Here is a 25,433-nt window from a genome sequence, read left to right as displayed (position 1 = left end):
TTACTGTTGTGGGTTTAGTAACACTTTAACTGCATCAGGACCACCTACTGCATATATATACTGTGGCAGAGCAACCCCCCTACTCCGGGTCACGTATATATATGTGATCCAGCAATTATGAGTAGGGGGTGCGCGCACCTGCCACTCAACCTGTGCTGTCATTCTCTACAGTACAAGCCAATCAGCAGGTCCCGGCCAATGATTTGTGTTTACTAACAACAAAGGGTTCTGATGGACAGCAGCATTGTGCTTGCTTTTTTCCCTGCAAATGAGGGATTAAAAACAAACACATTGATTAGTAAACGCAGCACAATAAAAGTGTTTTCATCTTTCTAGTATGTGCTTGTTGTTTACATGAAATCATGTTATGGTCACTGCTACCCAGATCTTCTTTTATATGAACATTATTAAATGCCCGCATGGTTTGATATTAGTAGGTCCAGCAGAGCATAATTTGTAGTTGGGGCTTTTATAAATAATGCCATATAATTGTCTTGTAATAAATTTATACATTTATATGAAGTTATTTTGCTGCACATTGGTAGAAATTAATTACGTTTAGTGAAAAAAATAAATTCACCAACATCTGTTTCTCTTTGAGAAAAGGTGGTTACTGCACCATATTACATATTGAATTTTGCATTCCCCACAGTTTTATAAACCACCTATGACATTGTGAGGCCCTGCCACTGTGTAAGACTAGGCAAAAGTGACATAAGGTTGGTATACATGCAGATGCAGGGCTCCAGAATATCAGTTCTGGGCAGAGAAAACAGTTTTTTTCATTTTTCTCTGAGTTTTGTAATTCCCAGATTGGGTTTCCGAGTTTGGAGGCTTCAAAGAGCTTTGGGAGGGAAGACGCCTCCAACCCAATGTCAAAGTCTTGCTGGAGACCAACAGGGTGTGTGCACAGGTTCACACAGCCTTTATAATCTTAGGCTGAGGTATAGCTCAGGGTTCCATCCAGGAGAAAAGTCTGCTCTGTTAAGGGGACAGGTGTGCTCTACTCAAAAGCCGGGAGGTCTCAGACTAGGAGACAGGAGGGCTTCATATGGGTGCCAGGAGATTCTCCTATTGAGATGCAAGGGTGTGGGCCCATGCAGCAGGGATCTGCAACTAAAGTGAGATGAAAAAGCTGCAACTGTTGTACGTGGGCACATGTGTGCTGTTAGTCAGTCTGGAGGACCAAGGCAAAAGGCCTGAGCAGCAGTGCGGTGAAAAGAAGGATCCAGAAGGCCTAGTATTATTTTGTCCTTATTTCTGTTTTTGCTTTGAATGGTGAATGAAGATGAAATCCCTGTGTGGGAATCCTGATGTAAAGAACTTTATTTTTAAATAAAGGTGAGACAACATTCCCTAAAACACTGTTCTGACTATCGTGGACTCACTAGAAAATGCTACTACTGCTGAGTTAAATCCCCCCGTAACACACACCTAATATGTGAAATGATGCAGCAATGTCACAGAGAACACACCTTTATAATAGTCCCTTGCACATTTAAAAACATCACATTCCATGGATCCCTTGGACAGAGACTAAGAAGTGTGGAAGGGGCAGGTTTTACTTACCCATTAGGAATATCAGTAAAAGATAGATTCATAGTCAGATTTTTTGGCAGGTGACATAGAAGTCTTTCGATCTGCCAAAACTGAATAGTTTGGGTATTGTTTTTGTAATAGTTTTTTTTTTTTTTGGAATGACATAGACACCAGATACAACACAGTGCAACACTAGTACAACACACAATATTTTCAGTGGAATGACATAGACACCAGATACAACACAGTGCAACACTAGTACAACACACAATATTTTCAGTGTGATAGTATTAATGCAGTGTCTATTATTTTTTTTTTTTGCAATGATATTATAGTATTTGAAACAGTATTAAATCCAAAAACAAAAAATGTAATATATTGCAGTTCACCAATCATTAGATGTGGTGGCTGCATTCATTTTCTTTTTTTTTACGCTTTTTCCCCTCTGTTTTTACCGGTGATTTAGCCTGTAACAAACCTCCCGTATTAGTCTGTCCCCACCCATATGGAACAAAAATATATTTTAAATATATTTTAAAAATATTCTTCCCAAATATATTGACATATTTGAAATATTACAGTTTTGGCCATATTCAATATATTTCAAAATATATTTATATATATATATATATATATATATATATATATTGTATGTTGAAATGCATTTTTATCACAAAATATATGAAAAATATTTTTAAAAATACATTTCAAATATACTGTATGTCTTTAAAAATAAAAATCTACATTTTTGGAATGCATTTACAAATATATGTAAAATATGTGTTAAAATTACTTTTTTATATGTTAAAAAAAATCTGAAGAATATATTTAAAAAAATATAGTTTTAAAAATACATTTCAAATAAACTATGTCTTTAAAGATAAAAATCTACATTTTTGGAATGCATTTACAAATATATTATACAATATATGAAAAATATTTTGAAAACTATATTTTTTAAAATATATTCTTCAGATTTTTCATATAAAAAAGTCATTTAACACATATTTTACATATATTTGTAAATGCATTCCAAAAATGTAGATTTGTATTTTTAAAGACATACAGTATTTTTGAAAATGTGTTTTTAAAAATATTTTTCAAATATTTTGTAATAAAAATGCATTTCAACATACAGTATATATATATACAGTCAGGTCCATAAATATTGGGACATCGACACAATTCTAACATTTTTGGCTCTATACACCACCACAATGGATTTAAAATGAAACGAACAAGATGTGCTTTAACTGCAGACTGTCAGCTTTAATTTGAGGGTATTTACATCCAAATCAGGTGAACGGTGTAGGAATTACAACAGTTTGCATATGTGCCTCCCACTTGTTAAGGGACCAAAAGTAATGGGACAATTGGCTTTTTCAGCTGTTCCATGGCCAGGTGTGTGTTATTCCCTCATTATCCCAATTACAATGAGCAGATAAAAGGTCCAGAGTTCATTTCAAGTGTGCTATTTGCATTTGGAATCTGTTGCTGTCAACTCTCAAGATGAGATCATTAGGCTGAAAAAACAAAACAAACCCATCAGAGAGATAGCAAAAACATTAGGCATGGCCAAAACAACTGTTTGGAACATTCTTAAAAAGAAGGAACGCAACGGTGAGCTCAGCAACACCAAATGACTCGGAAGACCATGGAAAACAACTGTGGTGGATGACCGAAGAATTCTTTCCCTGGTGAAGAAAACACCCTTCACAACAGTTGGCCAGATCAAGAACACTCTCCAGGAGGTAGGTGTATGTGTGTCAAAGTCAACAATCAAGAGAAGACTTCACCAGAGTGAATACAGAGGGTTCACCACAAGATGGAAACCATTGGTGAGCCTCAAAAACAGGAAGGCCAGATTAGAGTTTGCCAAACGACATCTAAAAAAGCCTTCACAGTTCTGGAACAACATCCTATGGACAGATGAGACCAAGATCAACTTGTACCAGAGTGATGGGAAGAGAAGAGTATGGAGAAGGAAAGGAACTGCTCATGATCCTAAGCATACCACCTCATCAGTGAAGCAAGGTGGTGGTAGTGTCATGGCGTGGGCATGTATGGCTGCCAATGGAACTGGTTCTCTTGTATTTATTGATTATGTGACTGCTGACAAAAGCAGCCGGATGAATTGTGAAGTGTTTTGGGAATATTATCTGCTCATATTCAGCCAAATGCTTCAGAACTCATTGGACGCCGCTTCACAGTGCAGATGGAAAATGACCCAAAGCATACTGGAAAAGCAACCAAAGAGTTTTTTAAGGGAAAGAAGTGGAATGTTATGCAATGGCCAAGTCAATCACCTGACCTGAATCCGATTGAGAATGCATTTCACTTGCTGAAGACAAAACTGAAGGGAAAATGCCCCAAGAACAAGCAGGAACTGAAGACAGTTGCAGTAGAGGCCTGGCAGAGCATCACCAGGGATGAAACCCAGCGTCTGGTGATGTCTATGCGTTCCAGACTTCAGGCTGTAATTTACTGCAAAGGATTTGCAACCAAGTATTAAAAAGTGAAAGTTTGATTTATGATTATTATTCTGTCCCATTACTTTTGGTCCCTTAACAAGTGGGAGGCACATATGCAAACTGTTTTAATTCCAACACCGTTCACCTGATTTGGATGTAAATACCCTCAAATTAAAGCTGACAGTCTGCAGTTAAAGCACATCTTGTTCGTTTCATTTCAAATCCATTGTGGTGGTGTATAGAGCCAAAAATGTTAGAATTGTGTCCATGTCCCAATATTTATGGACCTGACTGTATATATATAGAGAGAGAGAGAGAGAGAGAGAGAGAGAGAGAGAGATTTATTTTATTATTTTTTTAAATATATTGAATATGGCCAAAATTGTAGTATTTCAAATATATGCCAATATTTTTGAGAAGAATATTTTAAAAATATATTTCAGTTATATTTTTCTTCCATGTGGGCACTCTGGACAAATGAGCACAGTGAGCACCACTGGACAGCAGCATTGTCAGTTTTGGGGGAGGGTAGTGTTAGACTTACTATCAGACACTTTCAGCTAACATTTTTTAACCACTTCAAGTCCAGACACTTTCACCCCCTTCCTGTGCAGGCCAATTTTCAGCTTTCAGTGCTATCACACTTTGAATGACAATTGCGTGGTCATGCAACACTGTACCCATATGAATTTTTTTGGCATTTTTTTGAGACAGATAAAACTTTATTTTGGTGGTATTCATTCACCACTGGGATATTTATTTTTTTGCTATATAAATGAAAAAGTCCGAACATTTTGAAAAAAAAGTGTTTTTCTTATAAAATGTTGCAAAAAAATTAAAAAACCCAAATTAGTTTCTAACCAAAAATTATAATTTAAAAAATGTTTTTTACATTTTTATTTTAAATATATATATATTTTTTTAACTTACTGTCACCCTAGCAGTACAGTATCACCATAGTGACACTGTACTACTTGTGGGGAGAGATTGAAGATTTTTTTTTTTTTACTTTTACACTGATTGCTTTTATACCCATAAAGGCTGTAAAAGCAATCATTTCTCCTCCTCTCTGGCTGCATTCTTGCAGCCATTGAGAAATACTGTGAGAGCTGTGATTGGTCACAGCTTGTCACATGGTACAAGGCTGTTGTGAATAGCCTAGTACCATGTGACCTCTGTGATCATTCACAAATTTCACTAGTAGTAAGCAATGATGTCAGGAAGTGACATCTTGCTTACTACTATTCATGTGATCACTGATTGGCCAATCAGCGATCACATGATTGGGACCTCACACAGAGGTCCCGTACAGCGAATGGAGTTCCTCTGTGTCCTCCAGACACAGCGGGCACAGGATCGTGGTGCCGCACGCTCCTAGGGAGCACGCACATGCAGGGAAGCAGGAGGACATTTATAAACGGCCGCGCACTCCTGCACTGCTCCTGTCCGGCCATTTATATACATGGGCCAGATGGGAAGTGGTTAAAGTGGTTGTAAAGGCTATTTTTTCTATTAAAACAAAAAATCTGTTATCTCTGTGTAATGATGTTGCACAAAGTGGTCCCTTACCTCCTCTTTGGTGGTCCTAGGCCTGTGCTGTCCGCTCCTCTTTTCTTCTGAGTGCTTGTAAAGCAAGTCTGGCGCTATGGATGTGCATCTCGGCCCGCTCCCTCCTTACAGGATTCAACTGACAGCGGCAGGATCGTAAGGTTCCCTCTGCTCTCAGTGTAGCCTGTGAGAGCAGGAGAAGGGGAAAGAAAAGCTGCAGCCAGGCACAATGCTGGATCAATAGAGGACTCTCTAAGAAAGTGTTTAGGAGCATGGGGGGTAGTAGAGTTAGGGGGGGAGCGATTTTTACCTTAATGCAGGCAATGCATTAAAGTGGAAGCAACTCAAAGCCTAACTAAGCTTGAATCTTCTCCCACCCCATTCTAAGCCTATTCTATCTATCCTCTAAAAGAAAAGATGCCTATACTTACCTTTCCTGAAGTTGCTGCAGTCCAGTCACATGATCTCTCCAGCACCATCTTCAGTGTAGAGGAGAGATTGATGACAATAGATGCAGAGCCTATGCAGCGACATCACCCATAGGCTTACTATGGGCCATCCATTGTCAGCTGTTCCTCCTCTACACTGAAGCCAACGCTAGGATCTGATCATGTGACTGGACTGGAGTAACATCAGAATAGGTAAGTGTAGACATTTGTTTTTATTCTACAGGGTAGATAGAACAGGCTTAGAATGGGTGTTGGAGTAGATTTAAGCCTAGTTAGATTTGGACTTGCCTTCCACTTTAAAGGAGAAGTACAGCCAAAGCTCTTTTGGTTGTACTTCTGTGGATTCTTCAGAATGAACTGCATTCCTTTTACCTGCTGACAGCGGGGTGGGGCAGAGCAGACAGTGGTGAGAACTCAGCGATCAGTGGTCATGTGATCGCTGAGCTCTCACACATAGAGGCGGCTGGAGACAGTTTGATGCTGCATCCACCTAGGTAACTGTAATATGGCGGGAAAAACACCCCAAACTTCTCTTTTAGGGTAAAAAATGGTTTAGGTTCAGTCCTCATGTACACTGGACGTTTTTACAGCGGCTGTTTTGGCTTTTGATGTTTTTTTCTACAGCCAGTAAACTCCACAGCATGTTGTCCTATGTGTCTATGCACTTATAGATTGTAATCAATGTTTTTGGCAGGGACATTTTTTAGCTGGAAAAAAAACCCCAGAACTAGTGAGTTTCTAGAGGAGTTTTTAGCTGTAAAAACAATCTAACACTGAAAAACGTGGGAAAACACAGTAAAATGCTGCAAACCAGCGTTTTTGGACTTTTTTTGACCAAAAAAAAACATTTTTTTGTAAAGGAAATGCTAAAAAAATGCAAAAATGGAAAAATGCTGCTAAACGCAGAAACACACTGCTAAACGCTAATGCAAAAATGCTGAAAAAAGGCTGAAAAACCTCACGTTTTTAACGTGCTTTTACAAAGCTAACGTTACCAGCAGTATCAAAACGACCAGTGTGCATGGACCCTTAGAACTACTTTAAGCAGTTACAAAAATATTTTATTTCCTTTTGGAATAAAGGATTTACATAAATGAATAAAACTGATCTTTGTAGGCACCCCTGTTAGTAGTAAATTGTTTATCTCAACATTATGTCTGTTAAAGAAAACAGAAAAATAATACAGGTCAGATCACCAGGTGAAAATAAAGGAAAAAAGCCTAAAAAGAAAACTAATGCAATCATCTGATCTAGGAATTGGTAAGCTGCAATATAATATATTTTTGTTTTTGGGTAATACCGCTGTAATGCAGTAATAATGTAAACTTCACCTGACATCCAGGATTTGGGGCCTATGTCTTATTAGGCATACAGATTACTTTGATTCAGAGAAAAATATCTAAATTGTTATTCCCATATTTTTGACTCCAAACCTCCTGTGCCATAAACAGCCACAAAGCCTAAAATTAATTGTTCATTCACAATATGGCTGTAAGAGGACACTTGGAAGGCAGTTTTTATTCCTTCCAAGTACCCTCCAAAGAGTGGGTCATAATGTGTGAATTGAGTAGAAGGGCCAGTGGCAGTGCAGTGTGATGAGGCAGTCAGGGCTGCCAATAGAGGGGTACAGCCAGTCCTTCAGTACCGGGACTTCATTGAGTAAGTATGCGGGGGCTGTCATACTTCATACATCATACTTATCTGCTCTGTGCAATGGTTTTGCACAGAGCATCCCCGATCCTCCTCTTCTCAAGTCCCCCACCAGCATTTCTAGCCCCTCCCCCTTGTCAAGTACCTGCAGACCAAGCTGCTTGCTCCCGAGCCAACTCTGTGGGTCTATGGGACACAGAGCATGGCTCAGTCCTGCCTCCTGCTTCCTCCTCCCTGGCTGTGATTGACAGCAGTGGGAGCCAAAGCTTTGGAACCACTTTAATCTCCTCCCTACACATGCCCCGGCCCTCTCTATTCTCTCCCACTCTCTCTTCTGGATGCTTACAGTCTATACACATAGCAGAGGCACCCTTGGTAGTAGGAGCTGCATAATCTGGACATGCAGGGGGATGAGAGACAGAGGGCAGCCTGCAGAGGGGGATTTGTGCATTCAAACAGGGAAGCAAGTTGAGAACACTGCAACTTTCTGGCTGCTGCCAGAAACAGATCCCCGATTCAGAGCCCTCACTCCTCTCTTTCTTTGATTTACAGCCCTCATCTCCTCTTCCTTTGATCCACAGCCCTCACCCTCCCCTCCTCTGGTTCACAGCCCTCATCTCTTCTGCTTCTGGTCCATAGCCCTCATCCCTCCACCTCCACATCACAGCCCTCGTTCACCCCTCTGGTCCACAGCCCTCACCCTATTGGGCTGACAGTTTGGACGTGTGTGCCGTCAGTGCATAATTTTTTTGCAGCTTACTGGGCCAAGAGGCTCACACCTTCAGCTTGTCATTTTGGAAACCTTTCAGTTAACTTTTCTTCTTTATATCACTGATACTCAAGTACCACATGGCCTTACCTGGATTTATCATAAAGGCACATGACTGCTGAGCCAGAGCCTAGGGCAGCAGGGTGAGGGTGGTAGTTGAGGGGGGGGGGGGGTAGCAGGGCCTCCAATAGTGGGGTGCAGGCAGTACTCCCGTAAGGTGGGGGAGTATAGTGTCAGGTAGACTGTAAAGGAGCTTTCAAGTTCCCTCTCAGGTAGGCTGTACAGGCCCCATGATTTCTAATGACCCTGGAGGCAATTGTAGGGAACAGTTTGTGAGCCCTCTTGAGATGTGTTTTGATTTTTAGCTAAGTAATTCAGTAATAAATGAATGCCTGTATTTGTAGACAATCTTTTTACATTTTACGGTTTCCTTGCACAGTAAGGAGAAATTTGGCTATGTTTGGGGTGTTTGATAAAAGTACTCTGCATAGTTTATTCGTTCTGAAGTGTGTCCATTTAAACCCTAGTGTGTTTATACATTTGCTGTATCCTTTCCCTCGGGGTATCTTTGCACAAGATTATATAGAATATAATAGAGAATATATTTCAGATGATTATAGATATTACAAGTTGTCTGCATATGTTCTGCACATATGTCTTTTCATACTACATATGTTACAATGTATTTAGAGTACAAATACACATCCCTTTCTTGTCTTGCACATCCCCTTAATCATTTCCTTCGCTTTCATTGGATCTCCCTACTCACGGAGTCCGTGTTATCCTCACACACAGCATGGGGAGGGGGAGCGAGCAACGCTTGCCTCAGTCACTGCACAGTCACATCCCTCAGGCTGCACATCAGCACATTGCTCTTTCCTAATTCATCTCCCATTGTGGTTTTATTGTCTCTGAAGTATCAACAATTTCTATTCCTCTCTCACTGCTTTTTAGGGGGAGGTGAGAGGGATTTAAAACCCTGAAGATGGCGACCGGGATGAGCTGGCAGCAGCAACAGCATTATTACGGTGGAGGGGCTTCTGCCAGTGCTGCCAAGTTTGTACCCTCGTCTCCTGGTGTGATGGCTCATCAAGCCGGTTTGAACATGGAGTACACTGCAGACCTGCACCTTAAGATGAGCAAAAAGATAGCACAGCTGACCAAGGTAACGGACAGTTGCTGATGGGTCTATGATGTTGGAATGTTTGCTTATGTTGGCCTTCAGATCATTTCCTTCTAATACCATACATGTGCTAAAATGCTGATCTAGGCGTTTAACACTAAAAATTAAGATGGCATGAAATCAATATGGCAGAGAGCCATTCATAAGTTTCCTGATCTCATTGTATCGTTACTTTGGGGAACTTAGATTTACTTATGCAGTAACAAGGTAGTGCTGCAATACTTGCTTACATTTGAGCTACACTGTTCTGCATTGTTCCTCTTGGTAGATGTGCCAACTCTGCAGGTTTAGATATTCATATACTTTGTAGGTATACATTTTTATATTTATGGATAAACTGAATATAATTTTTGTGACATGTCACTTGGGCAGACATATTTCTCCTCCCATGTGGCAATACCTAAAATATCCTACAAATCATCTGAGTATGAATGATTTTTGGTCTGTTAGTCTTAGACAGCCTTTTGGGTTTTTAGTTTTGCTTGACCACCCACGATATACCACCACCGATAATGTGGACCTGTCTTTCACACATAGAGTATATCTCTTTTATTTACATAATCCCTCAATCCAGAGCTGTTTCCTAATTTTTGAAAGGTTCAACGATGGGGGCCATCTTTCTTTTTTGTCAAGAAATGTCTGCTAAGTTAATCTTCTTTCCATTTGCATACGCCCGTGACAAAGAATTTCTAACAGGCTCAGTAGCAAATGACAAGAAAAGACCAAAAAAAGCCAACAAGTATAACATGCACTACTTAAACTGGTTGATTGTAATGAATTGTGACATTCATTTTAATAAATGATACTTTTTGCATGGCTGCGGACTGTCATATACTGTAACGCATTTTAATATTTTAGATGACATTTGGCAAAATGCAAAGTCGCTTTGGAAGTAAGATAAAAGAATGACACTCACAAATATACTGATGGTGTATGTGGAAGTGTTGTTAGATATGAGCCTCCATAAGGCTACCAGTACCTGATGTGTACCTCAAGCTGGGAACAACTTGTGGATGTTATCTTTTACTCCTGGCTGGTTTACTGGAATGCAGAGTACACACTGAACTAGTCAGTGCCTGCCTATAGAATTGAGGCATGTACTTGGTCTTTTATATCCGCTGATAAATTAGAAGGCTTTTCCAGATTCTGCCTATTTTATTCTACAGCATTGTTTATTGTAATTTAGGCAGCCTGCATCCCTATGTTTATTGGTAAACACATACTCTTGAAGCTTAAAGACTGGCTTGAAAGGCACAAAAGGTTGCACATATGTGTATATGTACATTAGCCAGAAGGGAAATGCAAGCTGCACTGACATCCTCAATGGCAAGTTCAGTTCAAGGCTTTCTTTCCGAAATGTACATATCTTGTCAAGGGAAAAGAAGTAGGCTTTCTGTTAGTATACATAATAATTAGGCAAGACTGTCCTACCTAGCACTATCACTATTGCTTGTTTTATGCATTAAAAAATGCTACACTAAAGGTTGTGGATTTAAATATTTTAATATATGTTTTTGAAAGATTCTCAAAATGATATGTTTTTATTTTTGTCATTTGCTGTTTTCCAGCATTAACTTTCTGACATCATTCTGTCAGATTCTATGACCTAGATATATCAAGGGTGCTGAGCATTAACACTTATTAGCTGTTATTTGTTTAGGATAGCAGACAAGTCCTTAACCTGTGCAATCATGGATAAATGTTGGCTTGAATGGTTTTAATAAAAATTATATTAAATATAATATAGTTACATGTAATTGTTATTGGTACTTTATATCTTTGTAGTTTTGTGACTTAATGTGACATATGGCCATGCATCAGCATGTTAAAGTAAGCATATTTAGTGTAATTACAGAACACAAAACCAACATGTTGAATATTATACATTGCGCTACGCAATCTGCAAAGGAGAGAGAAAATGAGTTCAATGATTCTTGACCTTTTTACCTCTGCTCTAATGGCTTTCTAGGTTAATGTATTCAAATTGCTGTAAGCAGCTTGATACACACTTTTTATTCATTGTACAGAAATCATTAGAGAATATCACATGTGTTGGGGCATATACTTATTTTGTTAACTAGTGTTAAAAGTGACCCTGTTATTACAAAGTCCAATTAAATACTAAAATGTTAAACCAAAGCCTGCTTGTGAAAGAAGCTCCTACCTTTTTAGTGGCTCATATCCTAAAGCTCCGCCATCTTGCAGATGTGTAGCAGCTGCAGATTATCAACACTTTCAGGTGTGTTGAATCCCTGCCTCCCCACTGCATGCTTGGTTTTTCCTTCTGGCTCCTAAAAATATTAGAGGTGGTGGGAGGAACCACAGTGTACGGTGGGGGGAGCAGTTATTTGACATACCTGGAAGTGTCAGACACCTGCAGTGGCTGGAGATCTGTAACATAATGGAGTTTAGAGACATGGACTGCCAAAAAGTATACAGTATATGTGTTTCTTTCACAGGCTGGGTTTGGTTTAGGTTAGACATCATAATAAGAGGGTCACTTTAAAACTCAGTTACAGCCATAATTATTCAATTTTTTGTATACATTGTGGAGGGGGTTAAAACATATGTCAAGTAAAACTGTTGTCTGTGTCCCCACTTAATCTGGCTACGTTTTGGGTGCAATATGATTGTATGCAAGGTTTACATACATTTTTAAGCGCAATTTCATTGACTTCTGTTAGAATTTGCATTTTTTGAAAGTGCTTTAAAGATGCAGCATGTAGGACTTTGAAGTGCTTTCATGAGAAACGGCATTCTAAGTCAGTGGGAACACGCTTAAACAACACATACAATCACACTACGCCCCAAACGCAGCTCATCGTTGTGAACCTGGTCCTAAGGATATATCCCTTTATCCCTCTCTTTTACCTTGGTATCAGTAATGGGAAGATGCAGACCATAATAAAACATGTAATTTGGAAAGTGGGGAAGGTTTAGCACCTCTGTCATGTTTTTATTATTAATGTCTGTGACCACATTGGAAAGCGTTTCTCTCGATTTTTGTCTAAAAGAGTTGCAAGACAAATAGGACATGAACATGACATGAATAAAAATGTAAATTAGCTAAATACTTTCCAGGTGCACGAAAGTAAACGTTGTACAGTTTGTTTTCTTTAGAGAGCAGCCACTACCTGAGGAACACAGTTTGTGTCTAGCCAGCAGATGCAGAGTGGATTCCTTGCTCTCTGTGGGGAAGCAGTGTTCCCTTTTGCAGAGATTCAACACAGCCCCGCTGAGGTAAAACTCACCAGTCGGTGAGGAGCATGAACTTTGCTGACTGCAGAGCTATGGGTCTGTCTCGTGTCAGACCTCTGCAAAGAGAGTACTGCTTCCATGCAGAGGGAAAAGGTCCTTCTCTGAAGAAGCTGGCAAGGGACAGGCTTTCCTTCTCAGGTTGTCACTTAAGTTAACTGTAAAGCCTTATGCACACAGGCACCTAGGTTCATACAACATCAAATTGGAGTGTATTTCCCAGCTCAGTAGTCACAGCTGTTATTTTTAGCTATCCAAATCAATCCAATCCAAGCTATCCAAATTATTGAAACCAATGGCTGCACTTGTGTAAACACATGCATATGTACGGATGTACATCCTTGAACACAGATATTCTGCATCCAGAGGCAAACATCCTATCTGAATGCAGGTATATGCTTGAATCTGTATTTACCAGCTATACCCAACAAATGTGACTCCTGGGTACAGGGTACTGCATGGACAGGCAAACTGTGTGGTCCTGCACTCCCATGTGAATGAGTCTTCAAAGTTCATAACACAGGCATGGAAGTCCCAGACTTTTTTCTAATGACTTCACATTAAAATATAATTATAGGCAAACTTTTTATTTTAATTTTTGATTGAGTAAGGGAGGGTTATAACCCCTGCAGATTTGTTGTTACCATCTGTGAAACATTGGGGACATTTCTTTTCACTTCCTTTCCCATAACTGAAACAGGAAGTGAGAGGAAATTCCACCAAAGTGAGAGAATCCCTTGTTGTCACCATGGTCACTAGAACTAGTGTTTCCATCGGTAGATTGGAACTGATCTTGGGACAACCCTAAATTTAGGATTTTCTTTCACTTTCTATGATGCGAGTAAACAGGGCAAAATAGAGAGGGTTTATCTTCCTAACAGGGACATAGACAGCAATAAAAGCCTGATACTCTATCCAAAACAAAAAAAGTCTTGCTTTTAATTACACTTTGGTTTGTTTACACCAGCAGTGTGCACTACCACACGGCCACTAGTGTGCAATATGAAGGCAGCGGTGTAGGTGCACTGTATACAGCACATTGTACTGTAACCTTTTTTTGTTGTTGCTGTTGTTACAACATTATTGAAATGTCACAACATGACATTTCATTCTTCCTTTATTAGCTGTATTGTCTATAGTCTGGGCACATGTACACTTTAAAGCCAAAATCATAATTACTTCTCCCTGCCTGTCAGCATTTATGCACAGTGAGTCGTTCATGTCCAGCTTAGGGTACACTGTCAGACCAGTTCCATGCCGAGACAAAATAATTCCCGTGCACAGGCGTTGGAGTTTTATCATCCTAATCTAGCCAATCAAGAGACTGAAGGTGAACCCATTAGAAGACCTGAAAAAGATGGAAGCACCAGTGATGGAGGAGGGCACTGACATCACTGGATGGGATCTCTTGCATAGAGTCTGCCATAATGTACAAATATGTCGTGTATACTAGCACATTATGGCAAATAGCTTCTGGGGGGCTCACATTTGACCTATGTCGTGGCAGTTTGTTTGGGGTCTAAACAAGCATTACAGCATGAAAAAACGTACCTGCAGCATTGCAATTAGTGCATTGAAATCTGTGTGCTGTGGTGCGCTGAAGGGCAGGTGCTTTGCTTTATACTGTATATGTTCATTGGGGTGCCTTTCAAAATGCCAAACACAATGCACATAGACCTTACATGAAGGGAGCCTTAATATTAGTTCACAATCCTATATATTTGTTGTCAAAGTAGTCCAAGATACTCCAGACTCAGAAGATAGTTTTCCAATATTTTTAAAATGCAATTTCCTAAAGCAAATTGTAAAACAAGGTTAAAAATGTAATTTCTTAAAGGTTAGAATTTGCAATGTTTTTTTGCTGGAAACAAATCAGAACTCTAGAACAGATGATCTGATAGAGTTTGACACTGTTTGCTCTTCTATAATTACAAGGATATTGTTGCCGGGCTGTTGATAGTCATATGATTGGCCAATGTTCCAATTAAATTAGAGCTTGAGAGCAATGTTTAGCAGGTTAGCAAATCTCATAACGATTTTACTAGAAGGAAATTTATATATGCTGCTTAGGTGTCCACAGATGTCAGTGTTATAAAATATGACTGTTACTTTCAAAGTGCCAGTTTGTTTCTAATGAGCATACCAGGAAAGGAGAAAACACTAGCTTTTGTCTGCAAAGCAAAATTTCATGTATGGGTTAGAAATGTTTATGAAGAATTACTGGAAATGTCATCTCCAGCTACAGCTATTAGAATTCATCAGCAGAGTGACTGACTCAGGGAATTAATCCAGATGCCATTACAGGGTCAAAAAGCACGGAATTGGCAGCTGCTTCAGTAGGGCTTTGTTTGTCTTTCCATCAGTATACAGTATCAGGATCATCGGTATTAGAATTTAGAAGAAAGGATCAGAATTCATGGACATTATTGTTTTTTTTTTCCTCTCAATCTTGCTGTGTTTGAAAGTGTAGGAAAGTATTATCCAAACAATAAGAGTATACAAAGTATCATTCAACATTTAGTAATGACGTTGGAACTAAAAGGCTCATCTGCTGTTCATGTAGTGATCTGTGTTCCATCCATGTTTGGAAACTATCAATAACTTGGCATTTGATTATCTTGTCATTTTTCAGTGGTGTTTTTGAATGGCAAAGGTGAGGGGTTTAGCCTTTTTTCTTTTTGTGAACCCTGTGCTCATTTCAACATTCCAAGTCTCATTCTAAAGGAGTAGAAAAACCATCACTCTTTTATCATGGAGTGCCGTGTCCTAAGTAGAGCACCTCTTCTAATGGGGTATGCCTGTCTCCTGGTGAAATCCCTGCACTATGGTCAGGTCCTTGCTCATAATGAGTGTGCACACTTGTACATTCACAGAGCCTGCAGGTCTCCAGTAAAATCTGGACATAGGATTGAAGGCTTTGTCCCACCCAAGACTCTTACTTATTTACTTCAGGTACTTATATAGTGCCGTCAGTTTACGCAGCTCTTTACATATATATTGTACATTCACATCAGTCCCTAACCCTCAAGGGGTGTACAATCAAAGGTCCCTAACTCACATTCATATACAAGGGCCAATTTAGACAGGATCCAATTAACCTACCAGCATGTCTTTGGAGTGTAGGAGGAAACCCACGCAAGCACAGGGAGAACATGCAAACTCCAGGCAGAAGGTGCCGTGACTGGGATTCGGACCAACGACCCTAGTACTGCCAGGCGGAAGTTCTAACCATTTAGCCACCCTTTGAAGCCTTTGGACTCCTGACCTTGATCTGGGATTACAAAACCCGAAGAAAACAGAAAACCCAGTCTTCTCTGCTCAGACGCAATCAGGGCCATCTTTAACGTGGGGCAAAAGGGACAGCTGTCCTTGGCCATGTCTTTGTTGGAGCCGCCCCTGGCCACATGATAGCACTGCGGACCGACTAGTTACACGGAAGAAGTGCTGTAATATATTCCCCAGCCAGTATGGGAGGGGGCAGGACTGGAGCTCCACTGACACTCTAACCATGCTCCATGCAGCCTGTATGGTCAGGAGGAGGTTGCAGCTTGTGGCTGCAGTATGAGCTAGGAGGTGGGTTCGGATTCTGAGCAGGAGCCGTTAGTGGTAGCGCTGAGAGCCCCGGCTGGACCGAGTTCACAGATCGCATGGTGAGCTGGCTGCAGGTAGGCACTTGGCAAGGGAGAGGGGCCAGGAGTGCCGGTAGACTCAAAAAGAAGAGGATCTGAGCTGCTTTGTGCAAAACCATTACACAGAGCAGGTAAGTATGACATGTTTGTTATTTTAATGTGGAACTTCACTCTACTAATCAACACTGAATTTTTTTAATCCTTATGATGCTAGCTTTAGTAAATAGATAGGAAGGTATATATATTACTTTTTTTTACATTTCTTTAGTTACTTCCTGGTTTCCAGGCATATGCAAATGATGTCATACAGGAGTTTTCAGGAAGAGAGGAGTTTTCTTAGCTAAGCACATCCTCCTGCCTGCATGCCTGAGCGAAAGGCAGATGGATTCAGGAAGTCAATGCAACATGAACCATCTGCCCTTATTCTAGATGACTGTAGCCAGAAATGCTACGGGGGTGCTTTGAATATTAAAAAATAAATAGCGTTTCTGATTTGTTTTGCTCAGATGCAGTTTAGTTCTGCTTTAAATAACCACAAAAAAAACAACCTTTAGAACTACTTTAACTAAGCCTGATGTTTTTTATGTGATCATAAGGAAGTCAAGTCATTCTATTGCTCTCATTGACATGAAATCCGTTACATAAGCCTTTAGAAGGATCAGTTCACCTTTAAAAAAAATGCACATCTTTTTGCAGGTATAAAAATGTGCAATTATTATTTTTTTTATTAGGAGCCTGTAAATCATTGCACCCATGATTAACAGATCGCAGGTGCAATGCAGGGCTCTTGCATACTGTCAGTGTGAGCTGTCTGCTTGTACATCTTACAGGCAGGCAGTTACATACTGACAGGAAGAATCAATGAACTACCTAGAGTGCTCAACAGTTCCGTGGTAGTTCATTAAGAACTACAAGCTGACAGCCGCGAAGGATGTCGGTACTTGTAGTTCTCCCATTTACAGAACTCTGTGGGGGCCCAAGAAAATGTTTACTCCAGAGCCTTTACTCTGCATTAGTGCAAACCCTGTGTCGTTTTTCCCTTTACTCACACAATGGCAGGGTCTAGCACTGTCAAAGTAGGTAATTCAAAACACTGAAGCCAGCTAATAATATTTATGGAGACGCTAAATGGCGACAGCCTCCATATTTCTTCTAGTACAGGCTTCCTTCAATGAAATTGAAAATTAGCTCAGTCACAGCTCCCCCATAGTTCTGTAACATCCTATGAATGTCTTACAACATCCCAGCACAAAGGAACTGCAAGTTGTAGGTTATCCAGGGCTGTATGTAAATTAATGTTTACATCCAGTCATAAAATAAAGGAATAAAGACTTAAAGAAAAGGCTGTATATCTCCTTGTTTTATCATCTAGTTTCATCAGTCTTTAATGTTATTTTGTTTTTGTTTTTTTAATTGCTAAAGAGTTCAGGATTCGTTTTCATTAGGTACTGGCTTCTTTTGCATTTAATCCTTTTTCTGATCGTCATTGCATTACACTAGAAAAAGGAAATTGAAAAAAAAGAGATGCTGCATTTCTTTTCTTCTTTCCATTCATTTAATGTAAAAAACGGGAACACTTAAAGCAGACTTCACATCAGATATGTTTGTCATGTTAAAATTGAATTCATGATACAATTCCCTTGAAATTATTTAAAGCTGAACTACAGGTGGCTCATTTGTATGAAATTTGCATCATCTAGCACTTTCTTCTTCATCCCTACTATTCCCAACACTTTCACTTCAGTTCTTTCAATCATGAAGACTCCTCATCAAATGTGGATGTTACCTAGGGTGGTCTGCATGCAAATACTGTCTGCCAAGGATTGCCCACTCCTCCAGCCTGACACCCATCCATTAAACAGTTCTTGACTGCATTATAGCCAAAAGACTGCTATTGCATGGTTGTCCAGTTCTGGGAGGATGTCTATAGACATCCTCCCAGAACCTCGCCTCCCACGCTCCGCCTGGGGTTTGCATCCGGCATGCTCTGTGATGCGCCAATCACAGCGACCCTTTACCATGTGACCTGGCTGGGGCCCATTCTTTTTGGCAAGCTGGATTAGGCTGAAAGTACACATATTAGCTATGTGACCATCTCTTTAATAATTTACGGTGTTGTAGGAACTGTTTTGATAACATTAGAGTTTGATGTCCTTGACTTGTATTAGAAAATGGTTGTGTCCAGTTGAAATAAGGGTGAGTCTTTTATTTCAGTGCAGCATTTCCTACAAAACTGTCAATTTTCAGATACGTCATACAATGCCTTGAAAAAGTATTCATACCCCTTTACATTTTCCACATTTTGTCATGTTACAACCAAAAACGTAAATGTATTTTATTGGGATTTTATGTGATAGACCAACACAAAGTGGCGCATAATTGTGAAGTGAAAGGAAAATGCTAAATAGTTTTCAAAATTTGTTTACAAATAAATATGTGAAAAGTGAGGCGTGCATTTGTATTCAACCCCCCCACGGAGTCAATACTTTGTAGAACCACCTTTCGCTGCAATTATATCTGCAAGTCTTTTTGGGGATGTCTCTACTAGCTTTGCACATCTAGAGAGTGACATTTTTTCCCATTCATCTTTGCAAAAGAGCTCAAGCTCTGTCAGATTGGATGGAGAGCATCTGTGAACAGCAGCTTTCAAGTCTTGCCACAGATTCTCAACTGGATTTAGGTTTGGACTTTGAGTGGGCCATTCTAACACATGAATATGCTTTGATCTAAACCATTCCATTGTAGCTCTGGCTGTATTTTTAGGGTTATTGTCCTGCTGGAAGATGAACCTCTGCCCCAGTCTCAAGTCTTTGGCAAACTCTAACAGGTTTTCTTCTAAGATTGCCCTGTTTTTGGCTCCATCCATCTTGCCATCAACTCTGAGCAGCTTCCCTGTCCCTGCTGAGGAAAATCATCCCCACAGCAAGATGCTGCCAACACCATTTTTCACTGTGGGGTTGGTGTGTTCAGGAAGACGTACAGTGTTAGTTTTCCGACACACATAGGGTTTTGCTTTTAGGCTAAAAAGTTCAATTTTGGTCTCATCTGACCAGAGCACCTTCTTCCACATGTTTGCTGTGTCCCCCGCATGGCTTCTCACAAACTGCAAATGGGACTTTGTATGGCTTTCTTTCAACAATGGATTTCTTCTTGCCTCACTTTCATAAAGGCCAGATTTGTGGAGTGCATGGCTAATAGTTGTCCTGTGGACAGATTCTCCCACCTAAGTTTTAGGTCTCTGCAGCTCCTCCAGAGTTACCATGGGCTTCTTGGCTGCTTCTCTGATTAATACTCTCCTTGCCTGTCTTGTCAGTTTAGGTGGATGGCCATGTCTTGGTAGGTTTGCAGTTGTGCCATACTCTTTACATTTTCTGATGATGGATTGAACAGTGCTGCATGAGATGTTCAAAGCTTGGGATATATTTTTATAACCTAACCCTGCTTTAAACTGCTCTACAACTTTATCCCTGACCTGTCTGCAGTGTTCCTTGGCTTTTATGATGCTGTTTGTTCTCTAATGTCCTCTAACAAACATCTGAGGGCTTCAGAGAACACACAGGCGGACTTTTTTTTACTAATCAGGTGACTTCTGAAGGCAATTGGTTCCTTTAGGTTTTAGTTAGGGGTATCAGAGTAAGGATTATCATGGAGTATCACTTTGTGTTGGTCTATCACATAAAATCCCAATAAAATACATTTATGTTTTCGGTTGTAACATGACAAAATGTGGGAAATGTCAAGCGGTATGAATACTTTTTCAAGGCACTGTAATATGCTGTTCTATAGCTGTCACCACAGGGTTACTTATTTAACCGCTTCCCACCTGCAATGTACTGCGGCCTGACAGCAGCTACAGGCAAAGTGACGTACGGGTACGTCGCTCTGGCTGTACTAACACTGGGGGGCGCTGCACGCCCGAGGGGGCGTGCAGTGCTCCCCACCCACGACTGCTGTGTCCAGCAGACACAACGGAATGAAGATCTCAGTGAACAGGACTCGGTGATCATGTGATTGCTATGCGATCACATGATCACAATGTAAGCAAAGCTGTTATGAATCAATCTAATTCATAACAGCTCTGCTGTGAGCTATGATTGGCCAACAGCTGTCACATGATACATGGGGCCAATCACAGCACCCTGTACCATGTGACCAGCTCCAGCCTATCACAGATCACTATCTCAAGCTATCAAAAACCTAACTCATTCATGACAGTTCATGAATGAGTTAGGTTCATGATAGCAAACTTTGCATTGCACGAGAAATTACTTTTGTTTCTCCAGCAAAGCAAAGTGTAAAAAAAAAACCCCCACAGTAGTACAATATTACTATGGTAACATTGTACTATTCTGATAAAAGTATTAAAGAAAATAATAAAATAAATGTAAAAAAAATATAAAAAATACCATTTTGAGAATTTTAAAGGTTTTTTTTTTAACTACTTGCCGACCATTTACCAGCATTTTGTGGGCAAGCAGTGGCTCTGGGCAAAGCGATGTAATCTTACATCGCTTTCTATTTTGGGGTGTGAACGCGCCTGCACCCCCTGCTGCCCCCCCCATTGGTCCAGGGAGAGAAGAGGGAACATGGCACCAAGTAAAAGCACTACATTTTACACGCACACATTAGATTAGCACATTTAACCCTTTGAACGCCCATATATACCCTTTGATTGCCCGTCACCCAGTCAGTGCCATTAATACAGTGTCAGTATATAGAATTTTTCACTGATCACTGTATTCCTACCACTAGCGACATCAAATAGCATCAGGATCAGTTAGTGCCCCTCCCAGTCAGGGTCATCTAGCGTTGAATTGCCCGCACAGTATCGCACTCACGCTGTAGGTCACTGATCACCCCCAGTACTAGTATAGTGTTTGTACGGATCAATATAATGATCATGAACAGAACTATACTAATGCCTCCTTTGGATATTGTCCCCAAAAAATGTGGGATGTTATTCCACATATACCCATGGCATGCATGAGCAATATATCATTAAAGGGGCAACTTTGTGTAAAAAAAACAAAAAAACAAAAACAATTTGTCATTTTCAAAAAATTTGTGGCAAAAAATAAAATGTTCCTTGGACTCAACATGCTTCTCTGCAAAATCCTTGGAGTGTCTACTTTCCAAAAAGGGATCATTTGTGGGGTGTCAAGAAATGTAATAGGCAGTCAGAAAGTAAAAGCTGTGGAAATTCCAATATATATATACCATAGTTTGTAGACACTATAACTTTCACACAAACCAATTAATATACATGTATTCCATTTTTTTTTACCAAAGACATGTAGCAGAATACATTTTCGCCTAAATTTATGACTAACTTTGATTTTATTGGATATTTTTTATAACCAGAAGTGAAAATATAAATTTTTTCAAACTTTTCGGTCTTTGTTAGTTTATAGCGCAAAAGGTAAAAACTGCAGAGGTGATCAAATACCACCAAAACTAAGCTCTATTTGTGTAAAAAAAGGATATAAATTTTGTTTGGCTGCAGCATTGTTAGACCGCGCAATTACCAGTTTAAATAGCGCAGTGCTAGGTCATGAAGGGGGGTAAATCTTCCGCAGGGCAAGTAGTTAAAGAAACACCAGTCCAGTAAACAAACTGGCTCTATACTTACCTTTTGGAAGGCCCATGTCTTAAAACAGCTCACCAGCAGCTACAGGTATTCCAGACTTCAAGGTGTAATACCAGCTCCCTCCACTTCTTGCAGTGGTTTCTCTTACCTGCTCACACACCACTATAGGACCTGTCCTAAGCAATTTGTTGGTATCCATGTATACTGGACAACTGTAATTGTTTGTTATATAAGCAGTTTTTGCTTTCGTCCAATGACTAGTACACACAATGAGAATTTCAGACAAATGTTCGTTCATTTTTTTTTCTTGCATTCTAGTCGCATATAAAAAATGAATAGGTTACTAAAGTGCCGAAAATTCTCGTAAGACAGAATACAGCTTTGGAAGTGACGTAATGTATTGTATTGTAATGTATTCTTTCATTTCCGTGGTCTTGGTCTATTTTTTTCTTACAAATACCATACTATATACATGAAAATTGTTTGTTCTGTTACATTTTCATGCTTTCCCCTTTGGATATTTTAGTATGAACTGTTGTGATTGGCTCTTAAAAGCTATGTACTAACAAGTAGATTATCATATGATCACTGTGAATATATTTTTGTTTGTCCAGTTTTTCTCATTGCGTGTACCAGGCATTATCCTCTTATTGCACTTAAAACAGCTAATTGAAGACAATAGCCTCTTGGTAGTCTTTATTGCTATCAGATACCCACCATGGAGAGACCCGTGAGAGTTGTTGCTCTTGTGCACATTGCTGGACCAAGATGGGTGAGTATTGGAGAGCTGGGGGGGGGGGGGGCTGCTGTACACAGAAGGTTTTTACCTTCATGCATTGAATGCCTTGAGCCTTTACAACCACTTTAAGGTTTGGAATGTTATACTACAGTCTTTGGGTTTTCATAATTAATGTGGTACACTAATTTTTTTTTTATAAGATGACTTTAGAGTAAAGCAAAGTGGAGGCTTTATATGTAGCAGTTTGAAAATCATGTAGAACTCATTAGGGTTAAACTGTTTTTTCAGGACTCTTAGATGTGAACAAGCATTTAACCCATGCAGTGCGGTTGCAGCCCCACTGCTAGAGAGGTCCCCCCCAGTGTTCAGGTTTATGTAAGCTGATTTGTGCAGCCCTGACAATATTTGTCAAACTGCTGCTTAAATATTGATGCACTCTCATTTTCTTCATTGCTATATGTATCGCTGGGTGGGTGCTCCTTTTTTTTTTTTAATTTAAATATCAGAACCAAGTTTTAATTAGGTTTTATATGCTGAACAACAGGGCTGCATGCTGGAGGGCACTTTTATATAATTTTATATTATGTACAGTGGGGATCGAAAGTTTGGGCACCCCAGCTAAAAATTTGTATTAATGTGCATAAAGAAGCCAAGGAAAGATGGAAAAATCTCCAAAAGGCATCAAATTACAGATTAGACATTCTTATAATATGTCATGAAAAGTTAGATTTTATTTCCATCATTTACACTTTAAAAATAACAGAAAACAAAAAAAGGCATCTGAAAAAGTTTGGGCACCCTGCAGAGTTAATATCTTGTACTGCCCCCTTTGGCAAGTATCACAGCTTGTAAACGCTTTATGTAGCCAGCCAAGAGTCTTTCAATTCTTGTTTGAGGTATCTTTGCCCATTCTTGCTTACAAAAGTCTTCCATTTCATTGAGATTTCTGGGCTGTCTGTCACGCACTGCTCTTTTAAGGTCTATCCATAGATTTTCAATTATGTTGAGGTCAGGAGATTGTGAAGGCCATGGCAAAACCTTCAGTTTACGCCTCTTGATGTAATCCCCCATGGATTTTGAGGTGTGTTTAGGATCATTATCCATTTGTAGACGCCATCCTCTCTTTAACTTCAGCTTTTTCACAGATGGCATCAAGTTACCATCCAAAATTTGCTGAAATTTTATTGAATCCATTTTTCCTTCTACTCGTGAGATGTTCCCTGTGCCACTGGCTGCAACACAACCCCAAAGCATGATTGATCCAACCCCTTGCTTAACAGTTGGACAGAGGTTCTTTTCATTAAATTCTGTGCCCCTTCTTCTCCAAACGTACCTTTGCTCATTCCGGCCAAAAAGTTAAATTTTAACCTCATCGGTCCACAGAACTTCCAAAATGCATCAGGCTTGTCTATATGTTCATTTACAAAGTTCAAACGATTATTTTTGTGGTGAGGACGTAGAAGAGGTTTTCTTCTGATGACTCTTCCATGAAGACCATATTTGTACAAGTATCTCTTTATAGTGGAATAGTGTACCACAACTCCAGTGTCTGCCAGATCTTTCTGGAGGGATCGTGCAGTCAAACGTGGGTTTTGAATTGTTTTTCTCACAATCCTGCGAGCTGTTCTGTCTGATATTTTTCTTGGTCTTCCAGATCTTGCTTTAACTTCCACTGTTCCTGATGACTGCCATTTCTTAATTACTTTCCGAACAGAGGATATTGACATCTGAAAACGCTTTGCTATCTTCTTATAGCCTTCTCCAGCTTTGTGAGCGTCAACTATTTTCAGTTTCAGTTTTCTAGACAACTGCTTAGAAGAATCCATGGTGCTGATTGTTGGGGCAAGGTCAGCTGAGTCTGGGCATTTAAAACCTTTGAGATTGACATCATCTGGTCTTCCCAGACGATGATTGAGAACAATTCATGACACTGGCAGGTCTCAGCTTTGCAAAGGGGGCAGTGCATGCTTTAAATTCTGCAGGGTGCCCAAACTTTTGCAGACGCCATTTTTTTGTTTTCTGTTATTTTGAAAGTGTAAATGATGGAAATAAAATCTAACTTTTGTTGACTTATTATAAGAATGTCTAATCTGTAATTTGATGCCTTTTGGAGATTTTTACATCTTTCCTTGGCTTCTTTATGCACATTAATACAAATTTTTAGCTGGGGTGCCCAAACTTTCGATCCCCACTGTATATATTGCCAATTCATCTCCTCAAATAATTTTTATGTGGACTATCATATCTTTAACCACTTGCCTACTGGGCACTTTCACCCCCTTCCTGGCCACGCCAGCTTTCAGCGCTGTCGCACTTTGAAAATTGTGCGGTCATGCACAACTGTACCCAAAAAATTTTTTATAATTTTTTTGAGACAAGTAGAGCTTTCTTTTTGTGGTATTTAATCACCACTTTTTTTTTTATTTTTTGCTAAACAAACTAAAAAAGACTGAATATCTTGCAAAAAAAAAAGTTTTTCTTAGTTTCTGTTGCAAAATTTTGTAAATAAGTAATTTTTCTCTTTCACTGATGTGCGCTGATAAGGCTGCACTGATAGATGGCACTGATGGGCACTGTTATGCAGCACTGATGAGGAGGCACTGATGGGTACTGA

General features: G+C 39.7%; 1 protein-coding gene across 6 annotated transcripts in view; it reads left to right on the top strand.

Moving 5' to 3' along the window:
• FAM184A (family with sequence similarity 184 member A) overlaps positions 1-25,433 on the top strand; it is a 327,003-nt gene that overhangs the window by 12,545 nt on the left and 289,025 nt on the right. For 4 of the 6 annotated variants that reach the window (XM_089652183.1, XM_089652184.1, XM_089652187.1 and 1 more), the window contains exon 1: positions 9,236-9,591. In XM_089652183.1, the coding sequence (XP_089508309.1) occupies positions 9,412-9,591 (180 nt within the window). In that variant the 5' untranslated portion in view covers positions 9,236-9,411. Of the gene's footprint in view, positions 1-9,235; positions 9,592-25,433 lie in introns of those variants that run through there. The other 2 variants (XM_089652182.1, XM_089652185.1) reach the window with 2 other exon arrangements.

This window comes from Staurois parvus, unplaced genomic scaffold (assembly GCF_062004578.1).
Source record: "Staurois parvus isolate SC_StPar_1 unplaced genomic scaffold, SC_StPar_1.0 ptg000672l, whole genome shotgun sequence".
In the NCBI taxonomy this organism is placed as follows: domain Eukaryota; kingdom Metazoa; phylum Chordata; class Amphibia; order Anura; family Ranidae; genus Staurois; species Staurois parvus.
Note: the sequence above shows the minus strand (reverse complement) of the source record. Positions and strands in the feature narration are given on the sequence as shown.